This window comes from Heterocephalus glaber, unplaced genomic scaffold (genome assembly GCF_053883595.1).
Source record: "Heterocephalus glaber isolate CG9 unplaced genomic scaffold, H.glaber_assembly_v1.0 deba00001720, whole genome shotgun sequence".
NCBI lineage: Eukaryota > Metazoa > Chordata > Mammalia > Rodentia > Bathyergidae > Heterocephalus > Heterocephalus glaber.
In genome coordinates, this window is record NW_028258433.1 from 3,006,534 (window position 1) to 3,025,818 (window position 19,285).

Genomic DNA, 19,285 nt, shown 5'->3' on the forward strand with positions numbered 1-19,285 from the left:
AGGCACTTTAGTTTCATTAAATCCCATCAACCTTCCTAGCAAGGTTACATAGCACTATTCATGTAGGGTCTCATTTGATTCACTTTAAAACTCTGTGAAGTAGGTGATGTAGGTATCACAGATAAAGAAAACAGAGAAGTAGGGAAATGAAACATTCTCCTAAGCCCCACAAGAATAAGTGGGAAGCCAGTATGTGTGCTCATTTTCTGTACCTCTGCAGCCTCCCCAGGTGTAGTGTGTGCAAATGAAGGGAGTTTTCCCTTTTCCATGTCCCTGCCTCGCTCCCCCAAGTCTAATACTCCCAGGAGCCCAATAACCAAGAGTGATTAACATTTAGCTCAAATCACCATCAGTGTCTTCCAGGCATCAGGAAGACACTGAGGCCAAGGAGTCTGGCAGGAGCCACATTACCATGTAGGTGTCCCTATATTCTATCTCTTAGATGACTCACCCCCCTAAGGACAACCACAAAATATGTTATCAAAAGTATGGGCTTTGGAGGCAAACATCAGGTTTGAATTTTATCCCCTCTATGAGTAGTCGTGCTTTACTAGTAGTTGCGTGGCCTCGGGCACATTATGGTTCTTCCAAAAGGCAGGTTCTCCTGTAAGATCAGAGCATTTTAAGCCTACCTAGGATTGAGATCATAGCAGGCAGTCATATTGAGAAAGTGCCTAGTTAGTGCCTCGCACGTAGACCATGTCCCTGAAGTGGCCAGTCCTGGTTGTAATCAATATGCCCTGGAAAGCAGGGCCTGAGTCTGATGGGTCCACCACAGTTCCTGAGTGCACAATCTGGTGCTGAACTCAGAGTCAGGCCAAAATAAGAACTGTGGGATAATTAACTCACAATGATGAGACCTGAAAGCACAACTTCCAGTATTTAATTCCAAGACCAATTCCATAATTTATGTAATTTGTGTCTTAGTTTACTCAAGCTGCTACCACAAAGTACTGTGAACTGGATGACTTATAAATAATAGAAATTTATTTCTCACAATTCTGGAACCTGGAAGTCTAAGATCAGAGTGCCAGGATGGTGGAGTTGCGTCGAGGGCTGTCTGCACAGGACGTTGAATTCTTGTGTCCCAACATGGAGGAGTGAACAAGAGAACTCTCTGAGTTCCCTTTTATAGGGCCACCAGTTCCTTGTATGAGGGAAAGTTGCACCTGTGTGACTTCATTACCTCCCAAATCACTTATCTCCAAATATCATTCTATTGAGGGTTAGTATTTCAACATATGAATATTGGGAGAGACACGAACATTTGGTGCATAATAAAATTTGATTTATGTATGACTGTCCATTTGCCCTCCAGTCTGAATAGTTGTCTCTGAGGCCTCTGGCTCAAAGAGAGTCAGAGGAGGAGGGCTCTTTGTCTAGGCTCCCTGTACCCAGGTAACAATGTTCTTTGTGGCTCCTAGAGGTTTGAATCTAGGTAGGTACACAGAATTTTTATTCAATAACAAATATTCGAGTTCTATGCACTAAGCACTCTGCAAGGATTAGAGACAAGGAGCAAAAGGACAAGACAAGGGCCCTGTGCTGATGGCACCTGAAGCCTAGTAAATAAGGAGAAGACCAAGGAAGCAGGACTAGGTGAATTTATTTGGGATGATGTTGCATTGTGAAGGTCTGGGGCTGACACTTGCCTCCCCTATAGCACCTGCTCAGCCCAATGTCCATTCCATTTCTCAAGAGTGCATAGTAAATACACACCCCTGGAGAGCCTTCTCTGACTCTCTCCCCTCCCTCATGTGCTGATGGTAATTTGTTCATTTTTAATGGTAGTTCTTAGTAGTTTAGTTCAGATCTCTTATTTCTTCTGGACTCAGCATGATTCCACTTACTTCTTCTGGACTCAGCATGATTCCTGGTCCCTAAGACATGCTTAGTTACAGATAAAAAACAAATGAAGGAAGGAGTGAACAACATCTTATGATCTTAAGCAACTCTTTTAAGTTGTCTAAATTCCCCTCTCCTTTTCTGACAACAGGAATAATAATCCATCACCATGTAGATCAAAGTTTGTAGTTAGTATAAAAGGCGAATTAAAGATAAATCAGTATTGTTCCAATTCAGGAGCTCTTACGGAGGGCCCCCTTTGGGACATGTCTGCAGGGGCCCAGGCTAAGCTCCTGAATGTTCACCTGCTTGGGTGTCTCAGATCTCTCAGCCCCTCCCGCTGGCCCATCATCATCCATCAGGATGGAAAGAGAGAGAGAGAGAGAAAGGGAGAGAGAGAGAGAGAGAGAGAGAGAGAGCGAGCTGTGAGCTGCATAATCTCTCCTCTGTTTCCTGGCCCAGACCTAAGGGTTTCCTGCCTTTCCTTCCTGAAGACTCGGGCAGCCAAGCTGGATGCAACAGCTGCTTCCCTCATTGCCAATGGACCTGGAGGTGAGGCCAAGCCCCATGGTAGCCATCTCCCCTCATTTCTAAGACAAGCTCCTTCTAGACCCAAGTTGGCCAAAGAAGGGTCCCTAAGCTTCACTGCTCACCTCATGAAGCCTTGAATTTCCCCAAAGGCATTACTTTCTTTAGAGCCCAGGTTAGCACCACCACTCACCCATCTGATGCTCTGACCTCAACACTGACCTCCAGGATCGAAGTGATGTGAGGAGCAAGGACCCCACATCCCACTCCTTCTGGTTGAGTCACCCTGCTCCCCTTCTGCTTGCCCAAAGGGCTGGCTGAGCGCTCAGGCCATTTGCAAGTGAAATGGGCCACCAGCCATCCCCAGAAGAGGAGGAAGCCCAGAGGACATCATCTATCAGGTTAAATAAATACCAAACACAACCTTTCACCCATAGACAGCCGGACAAAGAAACCAAAAGAAGAGGAGCAAAGAACCGTGTAAGGAAGAGCTTGCAGGGCCTCAGGGGTCAGCTCTGGAGCCTGCTCATTTTATGGAGGAGAAAAATGAAGGCCCACTAGGGGTTAGAGAACAGGGTTCCTGGTCCAGCCAAGCCACTAACTAGCTAAGTGGCATTAACCAAGTAACATGACCTCCAATCTTCCAGTGTAACAAAAGGACCCAAGTCCAGCCTGAAAGCTCTGGGGTTTTAAGTAAAATTGCAAATTAAAAGCAACCACCTGTTCTATTCTGGTGGCAGGAGGAGACACAGAGCTGAATGCATTTGATCACAAGGTATGAGTTTATTCTCTTGCTATCAAGAGACATCCCCTCCTGTCCATTGCTCATCCTCGTTGTCCCAGCCTCAAAACTGCAGGCCTTATTAGCACCAGGTGCCCTTGGATGCCTGTCTCTCCATCCATCTCTCTGAGGTACCACCTCTTCTGCTTTACCTGGATAGAGGTGCACACCATCCTGTCTCACCTGGGAGAAGAAGAGGAGGATTACACTATGACTCAAGAAGCTCCCAAGAGGAGATATATGCATGGGGTGCCCACTCCCTAAAAGTGTACTACCTGACCCTCTCCCTATATATAACAGTATAATCTCTAGTGAATCCCTCTGAAAAGACAAGTTTCACAGTATGTTTAAATAAATACACATATACACCCCAAAGTGAAAGACTGTTTACTACCATGTCACAAATCTTCCATACTTTCCTTCACAGCCAAAGCTGGAACCCTTCTCTGTTAGGAAATCTGCCCTGATGAATCGACCAAAGAAGGCTACTGAGTCATTGAAACCAAAACTCACAAACAGAAAGGGTCTCCTTCCCAGTATATGATAATTGTAACTGATCAAAGTAAACCAAATGAAAAGGAAGAAGAGATATTTGCCCCTGTAGTGAAGCCACAGTGGCTTCAGCACTGGCTCAAAACCTCAGCCTAGGTGGGCTCCGTGCAAACATTCCCATCTTTCTGCTTCTCTCCCTCCCAGGTTCTGTCACCTTCTGGAAGCTGTTTGGTGGCACTGGCCTTTTCACAAACTTCATTCCTGTAAGTTGGGCAGCCAACTGGTTAACTTCCCAGCTATGGGTTTGGCTTTTTGTTTTGTTCTGTTTCTTTTTTCTTTTTTCTTTTCTTTTTTTTTCCTTTTTGGTACCAGGGATCGAACTCAGGACCTTGCACTTGCGAGGCAGGCACGGTGCCACTGAACTAAATCCCCAGCCCTTGTTTTGTTTCTTGACCCTAGACTGACTAAGTAATAGAACAACTCTACCAGGCTCCAAGCTCTTAGCATTATTTGTCTTCAGGGCATTTCTAACTCACTGGAAGATTCACAGGAGATAAACTAGTTCTAAACATCCACCAAGCTTAGCATTTCACTTGCCATTGTGTGTATGTTTCTTTCATGAGTTCCATGTGTGTCTCAGTCCAGAGGAAAAGCCCAGGTGAGCAGCATCGCGGTGACAGCAGGAGATGCCCTTGTCTACCTGGCTGACCAGCAAGGCTTTGTGCATGTCTATGACATCGAGGAGTATGGCCTGTGGGGACCAGAGCTGCAGCCTCCCAAGAGTAGGCCATGAACTTCTTCATTGTTAAACACTCTGATAGGCAGAGCTTTGACTTTAGTGCAAGATTCTGCCTTGTAAAATTAAATTGTGCCAGTGAAGAGGGATTATCTTTAAATCCTTTCAAAGCAGATGTACAGAAAAATATTTTAATGAAAATATTCAGCAGGAAAATGGGCACACATACACTCGTGAATGGAGGGTGAACTGCTGTATGCTGCTTAAAGGGCAAATTGACTGTATGTAGCTAAAGCTTTAAATGGCAATTCTACTTCTAGAGGTTTGGCTAAAAGAAATAATAAATGTGCATATTTGAAGATATTTTGTTATATAATTGGGCATTAGTATATTGTTTATGAAAGAGAGGAAAAAATAGACCAGGCTACATGTTCAACATAAGGGGAACACGATGGTATAATATATTGGAATATTATTTAGTCATTAAATAATGATGCTGTATATAAAAATGTATTCATAGGAAAAATATTTATTATAAATGGTTAAATGAAAAAAGTCAGATCATATAATAGTATTTATGATTCTGTCTTTATTAAGACAAAAGACAACATGCAAGCCTGGAAGTCTAGAAAAATATACAAGGTTTTAAATATCTTTATCTCTTTGTAGATGAAGTTACATTTACATATTTATTTTCTCCTCTTTTAGAAAGCTATCTTTTTAAATTTCCCTGCATATATATTGCTTTTGAGGTAAGAAAAATATGTGTAAAACTTAAAACTCTTTCTATAACTATAAAACTTCTCATTTAGAAAAAAAAAATCAAACAGTAGGATGTAATGGAAAATTAAGTTGCTTTTCTGACCACCTCTACTTCCCTAAACTCCATTTTTTTTCTCAGTACCAGGGATGAAACTCAGGACCTTGTACTTGCCAGGCAGGCTCAGCTCCACTGAGCTACATCTCTGGCCCCCTAAATTCCATTTTTATTTTCTAGTGAATTTCCTTCCAGAAGGTTTTCACATATGTGTGTGTGTGTGTGTGTGTATATATATATATATATATATATATATGAATATATATGTGAACATATATGAATATATATGTATGTATATATATAAACACACACAAAGAAAATGCATAATTTTCAGAACTTATTTTTCCTTTCTATCTCTTAGGCAACTTTCCAAATAAGCATATTTACATTTACTTCATTTTTAAATGGTCATATAATATTGCATCAAATATATTTCCCGAAATCCAATTCAGAGGTAAATAATCACGTACATCTCCTTATGCACCACTTCCTATACGATCATAGAAGAAGTTTAAATAGCAAAGAAATCAGAACTTAAAAATGAAAATGGTGTGCTATGTATTTGTTTTTATTCTAGCTACTAGGAGTATGTGAATCCACTTGCTGTTACTATAATACCTGAGATGATCAACCAGTAAAGAGAAAAGGTTTATTTTGGCTCACAATTTTGGAGCTTTCAGTTCAATCGACCCTGTTGCTGTGGGCCTGCGGCAGCGTATCGTGGCAGAAACGTGTGGTAGAGCAAAGCCATTCATCTCATGGCAAAGAAGGGAGGGACAGATGGAGAGAGGGAGGGAGGGAGGGAGGGAGGAAAGAGACAGACAGACAGACTAAAACTAGGGTCCCAAAATCCCCTTCAAAACTACAGTCCCCACAGACCTAATACCCCCCAGAAAGCTTCGCCTCTCAAATCTCCCACCACCTCCCAACAGCATGACATTAAAGACCAAGCTTTTAACACATGGGTCTTTGGACCAAGCTGGGTCAAGATACAAACTATAACAAGAGGTGCAGTTTTTATGAGACTATTTTAAAAATCATTTTGGGCTACTTGCGTTCTCTTCCTGCTTACCAGACCCTAAGCACTGAAGAGAATCATTGCAGTCCCTATCTTGCACAGCTCCCATTTCCTATGCCTTTAGACCTGATCTGGGGCCTGGCGGGCATTCAGTGATCACTTATGAAACTAATGCTGCATGACCTGTGGCACTGCCTGCTGGACGCACATCCAGGGCACACATGTCCTGCAGGAATGGTCCCATGTCACCACGTGTGCTAACTCCCCATCCTATTCAGAAGTGCTTTCTTTCAATTTAGATGTGACCTTCTGGAGGGCCCATGTCAGCATGGTGACATCGTAAGTACCATTATTTTTATTGTTCAAGTATTTGTTAAAGGGTGAAAAGAATTTTTCTTCAAAATCAGTTCTCTCAAAAGCCCTCTGAATTGGTCAAAAGAGGAAAATGGCATTTCATTTACGCTCTTGATGAAAGCAAGACCTGTACTAAAGGAACAGATTTTAAATCTTCATTTTTTCTTAAAAATGGATTATTGTTTTCCTTGAATTGAACTGGTGTTTTAGCACAGCTTTTTAAGCTTAGTAGGTTTAAAATATTTTGCTGGGGTTGAAAGGAGTCAATGCCAAGGGAGATACCTGAACTCTTGCTAGATTGTTCTTCTCAGCTTCGTGATCTTCTGCTCAGACTGATCACCCACAAGGTGGTTTCCGGTATATCTAGCTTGATGTTTGGGGCTGGAATTGGGGCATTTGGAGGGAGTGTGGTGTGGCAGGAGGTGGGGAAAACGGTTTCCAGTAGAATTCAGGAGATGGACCTGGTTTCTGTGTTCCAACCTAAGTTACACTAGCACTGACATATTGATCTAATGTCTCTTTCATGTGGTGGCAGACTTGAGGATTCTCTTTTCTCCTTTTACCTCATTAGTTTGGAGCTGATAGAGGAAGAAAATATTCTGCTGTGATCTTCCCTCAATCGGACAGTGCGCCTGTGGACCAGGGATGGAGCAGACATAGGTAGAGGCACTTGGCCTCCCCTCAGCCCCAGTTAAGGGCCAAAGATCTGGCCTCCATTGAGCCATGACTTCTCTGAAGTAACCTGTGTTAGCCTGCTCAGGATGCCATAACAAAATACTATAGATTGGTCAGCTTAATGAACAGATATTTTTTCTCTGTTCTGGAGGCTAGGAATCCAAGGTGAGGGTCCCAGCAGATTGGACCTGGTGAGGCCTCTCTCCCTGGACATAAACAGCCACTTTTTTATGTCCACACCTGATGGATAGATAGAGAGCTCTCTGGTGTCTCTTATTATAATAACAATAATCCTACTGGATCAGGGCCCTGCTCTTACAACCTTATTTAATCTCAGTTACTTCCTTATTGACCTTATTTCCAAATACAGTCACACTGGAGGTTAGGGCTTCAGCATACAAATGAGGAGACATAATTCAGTCCATAGCATAAAGTTGGCTTATTTTCTCCCAAAATTAGCAAAGTCAAAGACATTTGAACTTAAGAAAACTCGGTGGGACTGGGGCAGTGAGTCTGGTAAGGAATTCTCCAATCATGAGGATCTTGTCTTGGTAGAGACAATTCAGAACTGGTTGGGGGAGCTGTGCAATGGGCAAAGGCCTGGTATGTATGGCCAGAGTAACCAGAATAGTCTGACCTCCTGCTCAGAGGGACTGTAGACCTGCTGCAGTAGGTTATCTTGTCCTGTAGCTTATGTTTCTTGAAGTAGGTCTGGAACTATTTTGAATTTATTCTGCAAGTTCTTATATTATTGAGTAGCTTATGAACACCTTGATACATTTTGTGGGGAGCATTCTAGGCTTCAGTCTCCAGGGGCACTTTCCTGAAATTGTTTCTTATGGAACTCTAGGGACACAACTTAGCCTGATTAAAGCAACATCACTAGGGTCAAGTAGACTAGTCGTGTTAGGAGTAAGTTTTGTTCTGATTAGAAGACAGGTTACCTTCCATTGTATGCATATTATTTATTACTTTGTCTCTATTCTTCCAGGAACCTTTGGGCAGAGTAGCCCCTGGGATATTTTTACTCCTTCATCCTGGAATCACCCAAGAGTCTCCTATGAAATTCTGACAGATCCCCAGAGCATGACTACTCACCCTGCTCTGGAAGGAGATACTCCTACTGGGTACACAGCAGGAAGGGAGGAGCAGGATGATGTGATGGAGGAGAAGCCCTGGGCTGAGGTTGGTGCTGGCGCATCCAATTCATCCGTGTTTCACTTGTAGCTTCCAGGCGATGAGTGTGGAATGGAACCATAGCCTGAGCAAGTCAAAGCATGATCCAGTCAAAGCATGATCCAGAGAGCCCAGTCAGTGCAGGAATAACATGGATTCCCTGCATCTCAAGCTCATGTTACTAATCAGGACCATGAGGGCATTGGTTCACCTCGTGGGATGGTAGGAGCTCAGCAGCATTTTCCTCATTCTGACCAACAAAAAGGCAGTTGTACCCAGCCTTGGAATACCAGGAGACTCAGCAACCACATTCAACCTCTGTCTGAGAAGGACAGGCCCTGCACATTCAGCCTGCAGCACACACTCACTGCTCAGTGATGCATTTAAACTTGCAGTCTGAAAGGAAAAAGTGATCAGATTAATGCCCAAGTCTGTGAAAGTCAAAGTCAGAGCAAGAGATTTGGAGAGGGCCCTTGTCAACACAGTGTTGATTTAGAACTCCATGAAATATATGGATTCCCAAGAAATGCTTGCCCTTTAGAGAATTGAAAAGAAGGTCATTTCATGAGCTATTGCTCACCAGCTATGTTACAACTCAAAGCAGAACACCTGCTCTGCCAGCAAAATCATGTGTCTTAGGTTTTTCCTTGGCAGCCTTATAGAATACTGATCACACAGTGTAACCTAGTCACTGCCTCTGGCTTAGAGACCTGCATGTGTTCAAAATAGAAAATGAAAGAATCAGGCAAACACAGATCGGGAAAAGCTCCTCTCATCCAAACCTCCTGCATCTCTGTGATCTTGTTCCCAAGGTTATCAAGCAGCATCAACTATGGTAACTCTCAGGAGATTCAGAACATGTGGCTGATTTAGAAATGCAATAATTTCAGTATGCGTTTCATATAGAGAGAACAAATGTGTTCATTAATTCTGTTCTTTTCTTTTTTTTTTTTTTTTTTTGGTACCGGGGACTGAACTTGGGAACTTGGGCTTTTGAGGCAAGTGCTAGAACCACTGAGCTAAATTCCCCCGGCCCCTGTTCATTAATTCTGATAGTTCCTTAATTTGGAGAACAAAATCTCCGGGAGAAGTGGGAAGACGGAGGGAAAGAATAACATAGAAAATGTGCTGATGGAGATAAAAAGACCAGTTGAATGTTACACTCTAAGGCGTCAGACTGCAAGTGCAAATGCAGGGAGGAGGAGGAAGCTTAGGAAGGTGAGGTGGGAGGAGGAGGAGAGAAAGCAGGAGGGGTGAAGAAGAGGAAGAAGGAATGGAGAAGGAGTGGGGAATACTATAATTTATAAGATGCTTCAAAAAGGGTGAGCAAAGTCTTCATGGGTGACCTTGATCTGTGTAAAGAAACCATAGGGTGAATCTGTGCTTATTATTCTGCCCAATTTGACTGCAAGTACCTCAGAAATGTTTAAATTTCTTCCAATAAAGCTACACAGAAAACAGAAACCTGAGCCTTTATTAGTATATCTGACCCATTCAAAGAGAATCCAGATGTAAAATTGCAGAATAAAATATTTCATCACTGTGAGTTAGGGTTTCCCGGGTTCCACACTCAAGTTTACCTTAATTAGCTATGTAACCTCTCCTAACACTCACTTCTGTTGAGCTATAAAATGATAGGTGGGTTTTTATCATCTCTAAGTTTTCATTCCAGCTTTAAAGCTTGTATGTTTCTCTGAATGTCTGTTTCACAGAAATTGAATGCATTGATTGGATTCTGGATGTCAGTAGTGATTCTTCCAGGATGCCAGCAGATCAGACTCAACCACAGAGAAAATAAGTTGACTGGTTGCAGAAAAGCATTCACCTGGAAAATATCACATATGAGCTGGTAGCTGGAAAATCAAGTCAAAGCTCAGGGGAAAATGCTCGTGTTATCAAACTGATTCAGTCAGCTTGAACTTTGTTCTAACACAGAAAACCCATGTAACTAATAGGCAGTCCTTATTCCCTGCCTGATGTCAGTGTGCTTATGGATTCCCATCCTTATCTGTTCCTTTCTCTTCTAGCCTGGAAAGACCTCTAACCTTTGCTCTCCAGAAAATTTCATCCTTGAAGTTGAGAAGAAAGAAGAAATAAGCCGATGGTCTGAATTTCCCGATGGCAGGTCAGTCTGAAAGAAGCAGCCAGGTGGGGCCAATGTGGGGGATTGGTTCCTCCTGAAATAACACAGCCTTTCTGGACATCCTGTCACCTGTATATGTCACCTGCTTGTATCTCTTGTTTCTAAGTTCTCCAGCCTGAGTGTACAACTGAGGTCACAACTCAAGTCTCATAGTCAGATGTTCTACCTAAATGATCTGGGACACCCTGGGCACCTCAGTTTCCTCCAGCCAGCGCACATGGTCAAGAACCACACTCAACTCTGCTTTGAGCTACATAGTTGATGTTGTTGCCCTTAGCACTGCTTGAGGCAGGAAGGCCCCAAGGTCTCTCCCACAGCCTTGCTGACCTCCTGAGGACACAGGGCAGGGGAAGGCCCTGAGGCCCCCAAAACTATACAAACCTGGAGTATTCAAAGGCCTCATGGTGCCTCAGGTCCTCATGCACTAGGACATGGCAGGTGCTAGACAGAGACAGGGTAAATGAGGACCTCTCCCTCCAGGTCTGTGAGATATTCTGTTCCCCGTGCCCCAACTGGCTTTCTTGGGTCCCAATGACCAATGGACCCAAAGAAACAGCCCCTTCAGTGACACTTACTCCTCCTCTTGTCATAGCATTTGGATCTAGGTCATGGGCACATGTAAAATGACACCACTCCTACCTCCCAACTCATTGGTGCATTGGCTCTCTTATCAAGAGCTCAAGTCCCTTTCTGTGTCTGCCTCATTATCTTAGCTCTTCACCTCCATCTTCACAGTCACTAAATGCTATAGACAGCTACAGAGGACTCCTGCCTTCCACTTGCACTGCAGGAACCGCAAACAGGGGCCTACAGAATAGGGTCCAGGGTAAAAGGGTCCTCCTTTCAGCTGGATCAGCATCCCTTATGAAATTTTCTAGGACTTTCTGCTCACTTCTGCTCACATATCATTGGCCAGCACTCAGTCACACAGCCACATCTAGTTGCAAGAGAAGCTGGGAGTTCTCTGACCAAGGAAGGAAGGCAAGAAACAATTTTTGGTGGATAACTTGCAGGCTCTGTCCCCATAGATCAAAAATTTAAATATTTCAAATGTCATCAGAATCAGAGGGCATTTCACATAGAAACACCATCTATCATACCATATGTATCATGTGAGAAAATGTCTGAGAGTCATGAATCTAAAGTTTGGTTGGGAGAAAAGTTGGCTTGTTAGAAAATGAAATGGAGTTGGCTTATAGCCACAGATTTGTCTTTGACCTTGGCTAAGCCATTTAAACTTCCTGTTTATGTACCTGGACATCTCCCAGGTGCATATTGAATCCAGTGAGATGGTGATAATGATGGTGTGTTGGTCTTAAGAGACTGGAAAGGGAGGGAGAGCCTTCTCTGTCTGCTTCTGAGGTTAAAGATTAGCATCTTTATTGGTGTTGTTAGCCATGTCAGCTACTGCAGAATGAGCAACATTCTTTAAATGCCTTCACAGTACCCGTTTTGGCTGTAATTGCCTCTCTCCTTTGAGAACTTACACCACTTCAGGGTGTGAGGTGGGAAAGGCTTCTAAGCAGCATGCATAGCAAATACAGCAGGAGGCAACCAAATAAGATGCAGTATGACTCCAAGTAGAGACAACGTAGAAAAGTGTAAAGAAAGTAGTCCCTGAACACAGAACTGTTTTTTATTCTCCAGGACTTTGTTAAGAGGCAAAGGATTGGATTATGAACTGAGAGAGGCAAGTAGTGGAAAAAAGAGGTGGAAGTGGGTCTGTCTGCTTAGAATATATCAGCCAGGGACAGCGAAAACCCTCTTATAACTAAATCAAGACCAATGGTATGGGGTTAATTTATAAATATATATCTTTTAGGGGAAGGAACCACTAAAAAATGATACACACATTTATAAACATTTTATTTCAATTTTCAGCATAAAATGGATATTCATTCGCCAATCTTCTGATGTTCAGCACTGTCTTCTATAATGCATTATATATGATTTTCAATTTCCAAATTCTTTTTTTTTTTGGGTACCGGGGATCAAACTTGGGTCCTTGTGCTTGCGAAGCAGGTGCCAGAACCACTGAGCTAAATCCCCAGCCCTCGATGTCCATTTTTATAAAGAGAGTGAGGACATAGGCGTATTTCCAAAGCAGTGAGTGCAGTGTCCTTCTAGATTTTTAAATCATTTTCCCCGGGCTTTCACATGTCACCTATCTCAGTTCAGTATCACCCTTCAACTAGTATTTTCAAAGTATTCATCTTAGCCTTCACAAAGGTTTGGTTTCATTATTTTCATATTAATTTCATCATTTTGCATTTTGTTTAAATAAACTTTTACAATCACAATAAAATGCACAACTGGTATAATTAGATTGAGAACAAACACAGCTGATTATTATTGAACATACAACTACCCTTCAAACATTAGGCAGAAGTATATAGGATACTGTAGCCGCCTGCCAGATATGAGTGTTTGGAGTACTGTGGGCATTTGCAGGGCACTGACAAAAAAAAAAATCAGTAAATCATCAATTCAGCTAGGAGATATCTCCTACAGGGGTCCTTAAAGCAATAGGGATTCCCCAGAAATAAAATCAAGCTCTCTCTGACAGCTTGGCTATAGGACCAAGGACAAAGAGAGATGCCAAGAGAAGGAGGAAGGCAGTAGCTCTGTCTTTAGTCTACTTGCGTTTATATTACAAGATACCTCCCCTACATTTTCTTAAACATGCTTTTGAAACAGCCCATGCCTTATTCATCATCAAAAGAAATGTTGAGGATCTTCCACCTGGGAAGGTTTCCCACACTTAGGTAGAGAATTAAATGACTGCTTTATCCAGTTCTTACAACATCTTTGGAGACGTTCCTGTTTGTTATCTTTACAGATAAGGAAACTGAGGCTAGGGGAGGGCATGTGATTTCCCCAAAGTCAAACCTGTGGTAGTGAAAAAAAAAGAGCTGGTCCCACTGCTATTTCTGCTACCCTTCAGTGAAAAGACCATGTCTCAGAGAAGGGTTTTTATACGAGCACAGAAAGAAAAGGGCATAGATTACACCTGCTCCAAACAAATAGAAGCTGTGGACAACTAGCAGATTATTGTGGACTGAAGTATCTGCCTGCAAAGCACAAGCCCAAATGGTGGTGCTAGTGTTAAATTACTGAGATCCATGTTGACTGGGGTCAAATTAAACAGACAAGGCTAGGGATCTTTTAGTGGGTGCCCCCCAGGCTGTGCAGGGAGAAGTGAGGCATAGAGAGGCAGACTGGAAGTCATCTCTAGAGACATGGTGCCAGGAAGGCCAATGGATGACTCAAGTGGATGTGCATGGAGCAAAGAGGGTATACAATACCTCCATGCAAATACGGCAAGGCAGACCAGAGAAACTCAGGAGCAGATGGACAACAGGGCCAGAGAGACAAACCAGGGTGCCAGAAAGCATGATTAAATATATCTCACACCCCAATAGATCTACAGCAGCAGTGCCCAGCCTTGTGGGCACCAGGGATGGTTTCATGGAAGACAATTTTTTCAAAGATCCTGTTGGAGCAGGTGGGATGGTTTGGGGATGATTCAAAGGAGCATGCAACCAAAATTCCTCACATGCACACTTCACAATATTGTTCAGGTTCCTATGAGAATCTAATGTTGCCACTGATCTGACAGGAAGCGAAGCTCAGTCTATAAATACAGATGAAGCTTCACTTCCTTGCCCGCTGCTCATCTCCTGCTGTGTGGCCCAGTTCATAGAAGGCCATAGGCTGGTCAGGTCCATGACCTGAGGATTGGAGACCCCCTGATCCAGAGCATTCAGATTTGGTCTCAAGGTTTTGTTAGAAATTGCCCGTGAATACCTCCAGGGCTAGTTTGTTCAACATTCCTTCTGCAACACTAGTGAAGCACCACTCTGTGGCAGGCCCTGTGCTGTGACACAACATGGGGGATTCCACCCTGAGTATCCACTCTGAAGGAGCTCACACTCCATGGAGGGCTGAAGGGTCACCAGGCTCCATCACTCAGGGCTTGGCTCTTACTGCATGAGAAGCAGAAAGCATTGTGGGAACATTTGCCAGGAAAATAGAGAAAGAGGCTCTCTGAAGGAAGAGAATTCATTTGGAGACCTAAGAAATGAGTGGCATGTGGCCACTTTTTCTTTCAATTTATTTTTCATTTCTATATGTTTGTGACACATAGTAATTATATAATAATTATATTCATTCATTTTGGGGAGTTAATATATATGCATACTATATCTTGATCAGTTTTAATCCCTTCCTCCCAAACTTCCTTTCTTCCCTCATCCCCAGATCCCCTTTCCTATCTCCAAAAAGTCTGCCTCCCTATTTTCTACCATCTCTCCTTTATTTTGCTCTTTAGATTATCTATATTTTGGATTTCCTGTAAAGAAAAACCATCACATATTTAACCTTGTGTCTCTGATTTATTTCACTTAACACTATAGTCAAAGATCCACCCATTTTCCTACAAATGACAGTTATCTTTTATGGCTGAGTAATACTCCCTTTTGTAGGCATACCACCTTTTCTTTACCTATTCATCTGTTGATGGGCATATAGACTGTTTCCATAATTTCGCTATTGTGACTTGTACTGCTATATACATGGATATGCATGTGTTATCGCTTGTGTCTAGATGTCCTCCCAAAATATCGTGTGCCCATAGGTGGGGCTTTTCATAGGTGGCTGGATCTAGAGTGTATGATTCTGGGATTAAGTGTGTGATGCTGGGATCAATGGTGTGTGATTACTAAATTAGTTCACTGGCTGGTTTAGCATAGTTCTAGGAGTGGATAATGGAAAGGCCCTCCCTGGGTGTGAGTGCTACCTGCCCTAAGGATGTATAGCCTGGACAGAATATAAGGGTTGGAAAGAGGGCTGCTAGGGTATTTTGTCACTTGCTGCTTCTGAGGCTGTCGCTTGTCTCCTGCTGCCTCCTGCCTGTTCTGCAATGCCCCTCTGCCATGCCACCCTGTCTTAGAGCCAGCTGATTATGAATTGAGACCTCTACAGACTTTGAACCAAAATAAACCTTTCCTCCTTTAACCTTGAGTGTAAGGTATTTTGTCTCAGAAATAAGAAAAGTAACTAAGACAGCATGTAGCATGATAATATGCTGGCTTTAACTTTTTGGGAAGATGCCCAGGAGAACTAGAGCTGGGATAATTGAAATTTCTATTTTTAGTTTTTTGAGGAATCTCCATACTGATATCCATAGTGGTTGTATTGGTTTACATGCCCACAATGAATGTAAAAATGTTCCTTTTCCCCCACATCCTCACCAGCATTTGTTGTTTTTAGAGTCTCTTGGTAATAGCCATTCTCACTGGAGTTAGGTGGAATTTCACTGTTATTTTGACTTGCATTTTTCTAACGACCAAAGATGCTGAACAATTTTTCACATACATATTGGCCATTTGTACTTCTTCTTTTGAAAAGCGTCTCTTCATTTTAATTGTCCAGTTTTTGATTGGGTCTTTTATTTTTGAGGTCCTAATTTTTGGAGTTCTTTGAATATTTTAGATATTAATCCTCTATAAGAGAAGTAGTTAGCAAAAGAACTCTTCCCATTTTGTAAGTTTTCTCGTCAGTCTGCTAATTGCTTCTTTTGCTGCCCAGTTTTTGATTCTTGAAATTATTTCTTGTGCAATTAGTGTTCTGTTCAAGGACTTCTTGTCCTCAAGTATTTTACCTATTTTATCTTCCAGCAGATTCAGTGTTTGTGTTTTTATATCTAGGTCTTTGATCCATTTTTACTTGATTTTTGTACAAGACGAGAGATATGGGTCTAGATATATGCATGTGGGTAACCAATTTTCCCAGCACCATTTGTTAAAGAGGCTTTATTTTCTCCAATGTTTGTGTTTAGCCTATTTGTCAAAGATCAGATAGCTAAAGATGCATATGGGGCTATTGCTGTGCCTTCTATTCTATTCCATTGCTCTACATGTCTGTTTTGGGGCCAGCACCATGCTGATACATGAAATCTAGGATTGTAATGCCTCCCACTTTGCTCCTTTTTTGTAAATTTATCCATTTATATATTATGCAAATATACTGTACTATACTCATTAGCAAATATTTCAATACAATTTATAGTTGAATGATATTAATCATTAATGATCATGAGAGGATTTATCTTCCAAATCATCTTCATGATAATTGTGAAATTTATTTTTTTCTCTAATGTATTTTTATTTATTTTTTAAAATTTTTATTAGTACCTGTTTGCAGTACATAATGATTACATCATGGGGTACATCTACATAAAATCCTTTTTATTTCCCCTTCCTCTCTTCTCCTTATATATCTTCTACTTTGCTCTTTTTGCTCAGTATTGCTTTGGCTATTCTCAGTTTCTTCTAGTTCCATATAAACTTTAGAATTTTTTTTCTTGTTCTAAGAAGAATGTTGTTATTTCAATTGTAGTTGCATTAAATCTATTTTTGGTAATATTCCCATTTTAACAATATTGGTTTTATCCAGGAACAAGGCATGTCTTTCCATTTTCTAATATCCTGGTCAATCTCTCACTTCAGAATAATATAGTTTTCACTATAGAAGTCTTTCATCTTCTTGGTTAGGTTCGTGCTTAGGAATTAAAATTTTTTGGAGCTACTGTGAATGGGATTGTTTTCCTGATTTCTCTCTTGGTAGGTTTGTTACTGGTGTACAGGAACACACTTTCTGGCCTAAGATATGGTTTATTTTGGAGAAAGTTCTGCAGGCTGCTGAGGAGAATATGTGTTCTGCTGTTGATAGATGGAACACCTAGATATCTGTTAAGTCCATGAGTTCAATGATATAGTTCAACTTAGTTTTTTTCTTTGTTGCATTCTTAATTGGTTAATCTGTTTATTTGTGAGAGTTAGATATTAAAGTCATCCACTATGATTGTATTGGTGTCTCTTTGTCCTTTTACTGTATTGCAAGAAGTTTTTGTTTTATGAAATTGAGTGCACCAACATTCAGTCCATATATATTTACAATTGTTATCTCTTCCTACTGAATTATTCCCTTTACCAATATGTAATGATCTTTATCTCTTCTGTTCAGTTTTTGCTGGAAGTCCACTTTGTCTGAAGTTAGGACAGCTGTCCCTGCTTATTTTAGAACTCCAGTTGCATGAAGTATTGTTTTCTATATTCTTTCAATCTATATGTTTCAATCTAGATGTTTCTTTGTACATGAGGTTCATCTCTTGGAGGCAGCATTAGTTAGTTGGGTTTTGTGTTTTTTTATTCAATCTGCCAATCTGCGTATTTGATTGAGGTATTAAGATATTTACGAGTGTTATTGACTGGTAGTTACTGATTATTTATTCAGTGTTGATCCCTTTCTATTTTCCTTTTGTTTAACTACTCTCTGAGTTAGATACACTCTTTACTTTGGACTCTTTGGTGATGTTGTCCTCAGTGTCTCCATTTAGAATTCCCTCAAGTATTTCTTTCATGCTGGTTTAGTGGTCCTGAATGTCTTTAGATTCTCTTTGTTGTGGAAGGTTTTTGTTTCTGCATCAATTTTGAAGGATAATTTTGTGGGATATACTAATTTAGATGGGCAGTTGTTTTGTTTTAAGGCTTGAAAAACTTCACTCTAAGCTCTCCTGGCCTTTAAAGTTTGTATTGAGAAATCTGCTGTTATTTTATAGGCTTAACTTTATAATTTACTTGACATTTTTCTCTAATACCGTTTAGTATTCTCTCTTTGTTCCAGATTTCTGGGATTTTGATTATGTGTTATGGAGAGGTTCTTTTCTGGTTATGTTTATTTAGGGTTCTAAATGCACCATTTAGTGGGGTATCCATTTCCATCTCTGGATTTGGGAAGATTTGGAAAGTTTTCTGCAATGATTTTGGTGAATAGATTTTCAAGCCTTCATTTTCCTTCTCCAGCTCTATAGTTCTTAGTTTCTTTTCATTTCTTTTTTTTTTTTTTTCTGGTACCAGAGATCAAACTCAGGTCCTTCATTGGTGTAGGAAAAGATTTTATGAACAAAACCTCAGTTGCCCATGAACTAGCACAAACAATCAACAAGTGGGATCTCTTCTTATTAAAAAGCTTCCGCACAGCAAGAAAAACCACCAGCAGTGTGAAGAGACAGCCCACAATGTGGGAAAAAATCTTCACCTGCTCTTCCTCAGACAAAGGTCTACTATCTTGAATCTATAAAGAACTTAAAAAGATCAGACCCCCCAAATTTAAAGACCCAGTCTGAAAATGGGCATCTGAAATGAACAGACATTTCTCACACAAAGAAGTAGAAATAGCAAAGAAATACATGAAAAAATGTTCAACATCACTGGTCATTCGAGAGATGCAAATGAAAACGATGCTGAGATTCTACCTCACTACAGAAAGAATGGCTGCTATCATGAAATCAACCAATAACAAATGCTGGTGGGGCTGTGGGGAAAGAGGAACCCTGCTCCACTGCTGGTGGGAGTGTAGACTGGTGCAACCACTGTGGAAATCAGTACGGAGATACCTCAACGAACTAGGACTGGAAGTCCCATTTGATCTTGCCATTCCCCTCCTGGGGATCTTCCCCAAAGCATTAAAAGAAGCATACTACAGTGATATATGTGCACCCATGTTCATAGCAGCACAGTTTGTGATAGCTAAAACTTGGAAACAGCCCAAATGCCCATCAACTGGAGACTGGATAAAGAAAATGTGGTTTTGGTTTTTTTTATAAAATGGAGTACTACTCAGCCATAAAAAATGAGAAATTAGAGATATTTATAGCT

General features: G+C 41.3%; 1 protein-coding gene across 1 annotated transcript in view; it reads left to right on the top strand.

Moving 5' to 3' along the window:
* Positions 1 to 19,285, top strand: part of LOC101697015 (cilia- and flagella-associated protein 337-like) — a 120,593-nt gene that overhangs the window by 96,581 nt on the left and 4,727 nt on the right. The window contains 7 exon segments of the mRNA XM_087199478.1: positions 2,315 to 2,397; positions 3,851 to 3,909; positions 4,287 to 4,428; positions 6,517 to 6,556; positions 7,143 to 7,231; positions 8,238 to 8,431; positions 10,450 to 10,547. Coding sequence (XP_087055604.1) covers positions 2,315 to 2,397; positions 3,851 to 3,909; positions 4,287 to 4,428; positions 6,517 to 6,556; positions 7,143 to 7,231; positions 8,238 to 8,431; positions 10,450 to 10,547 — 705 coding nt within the window.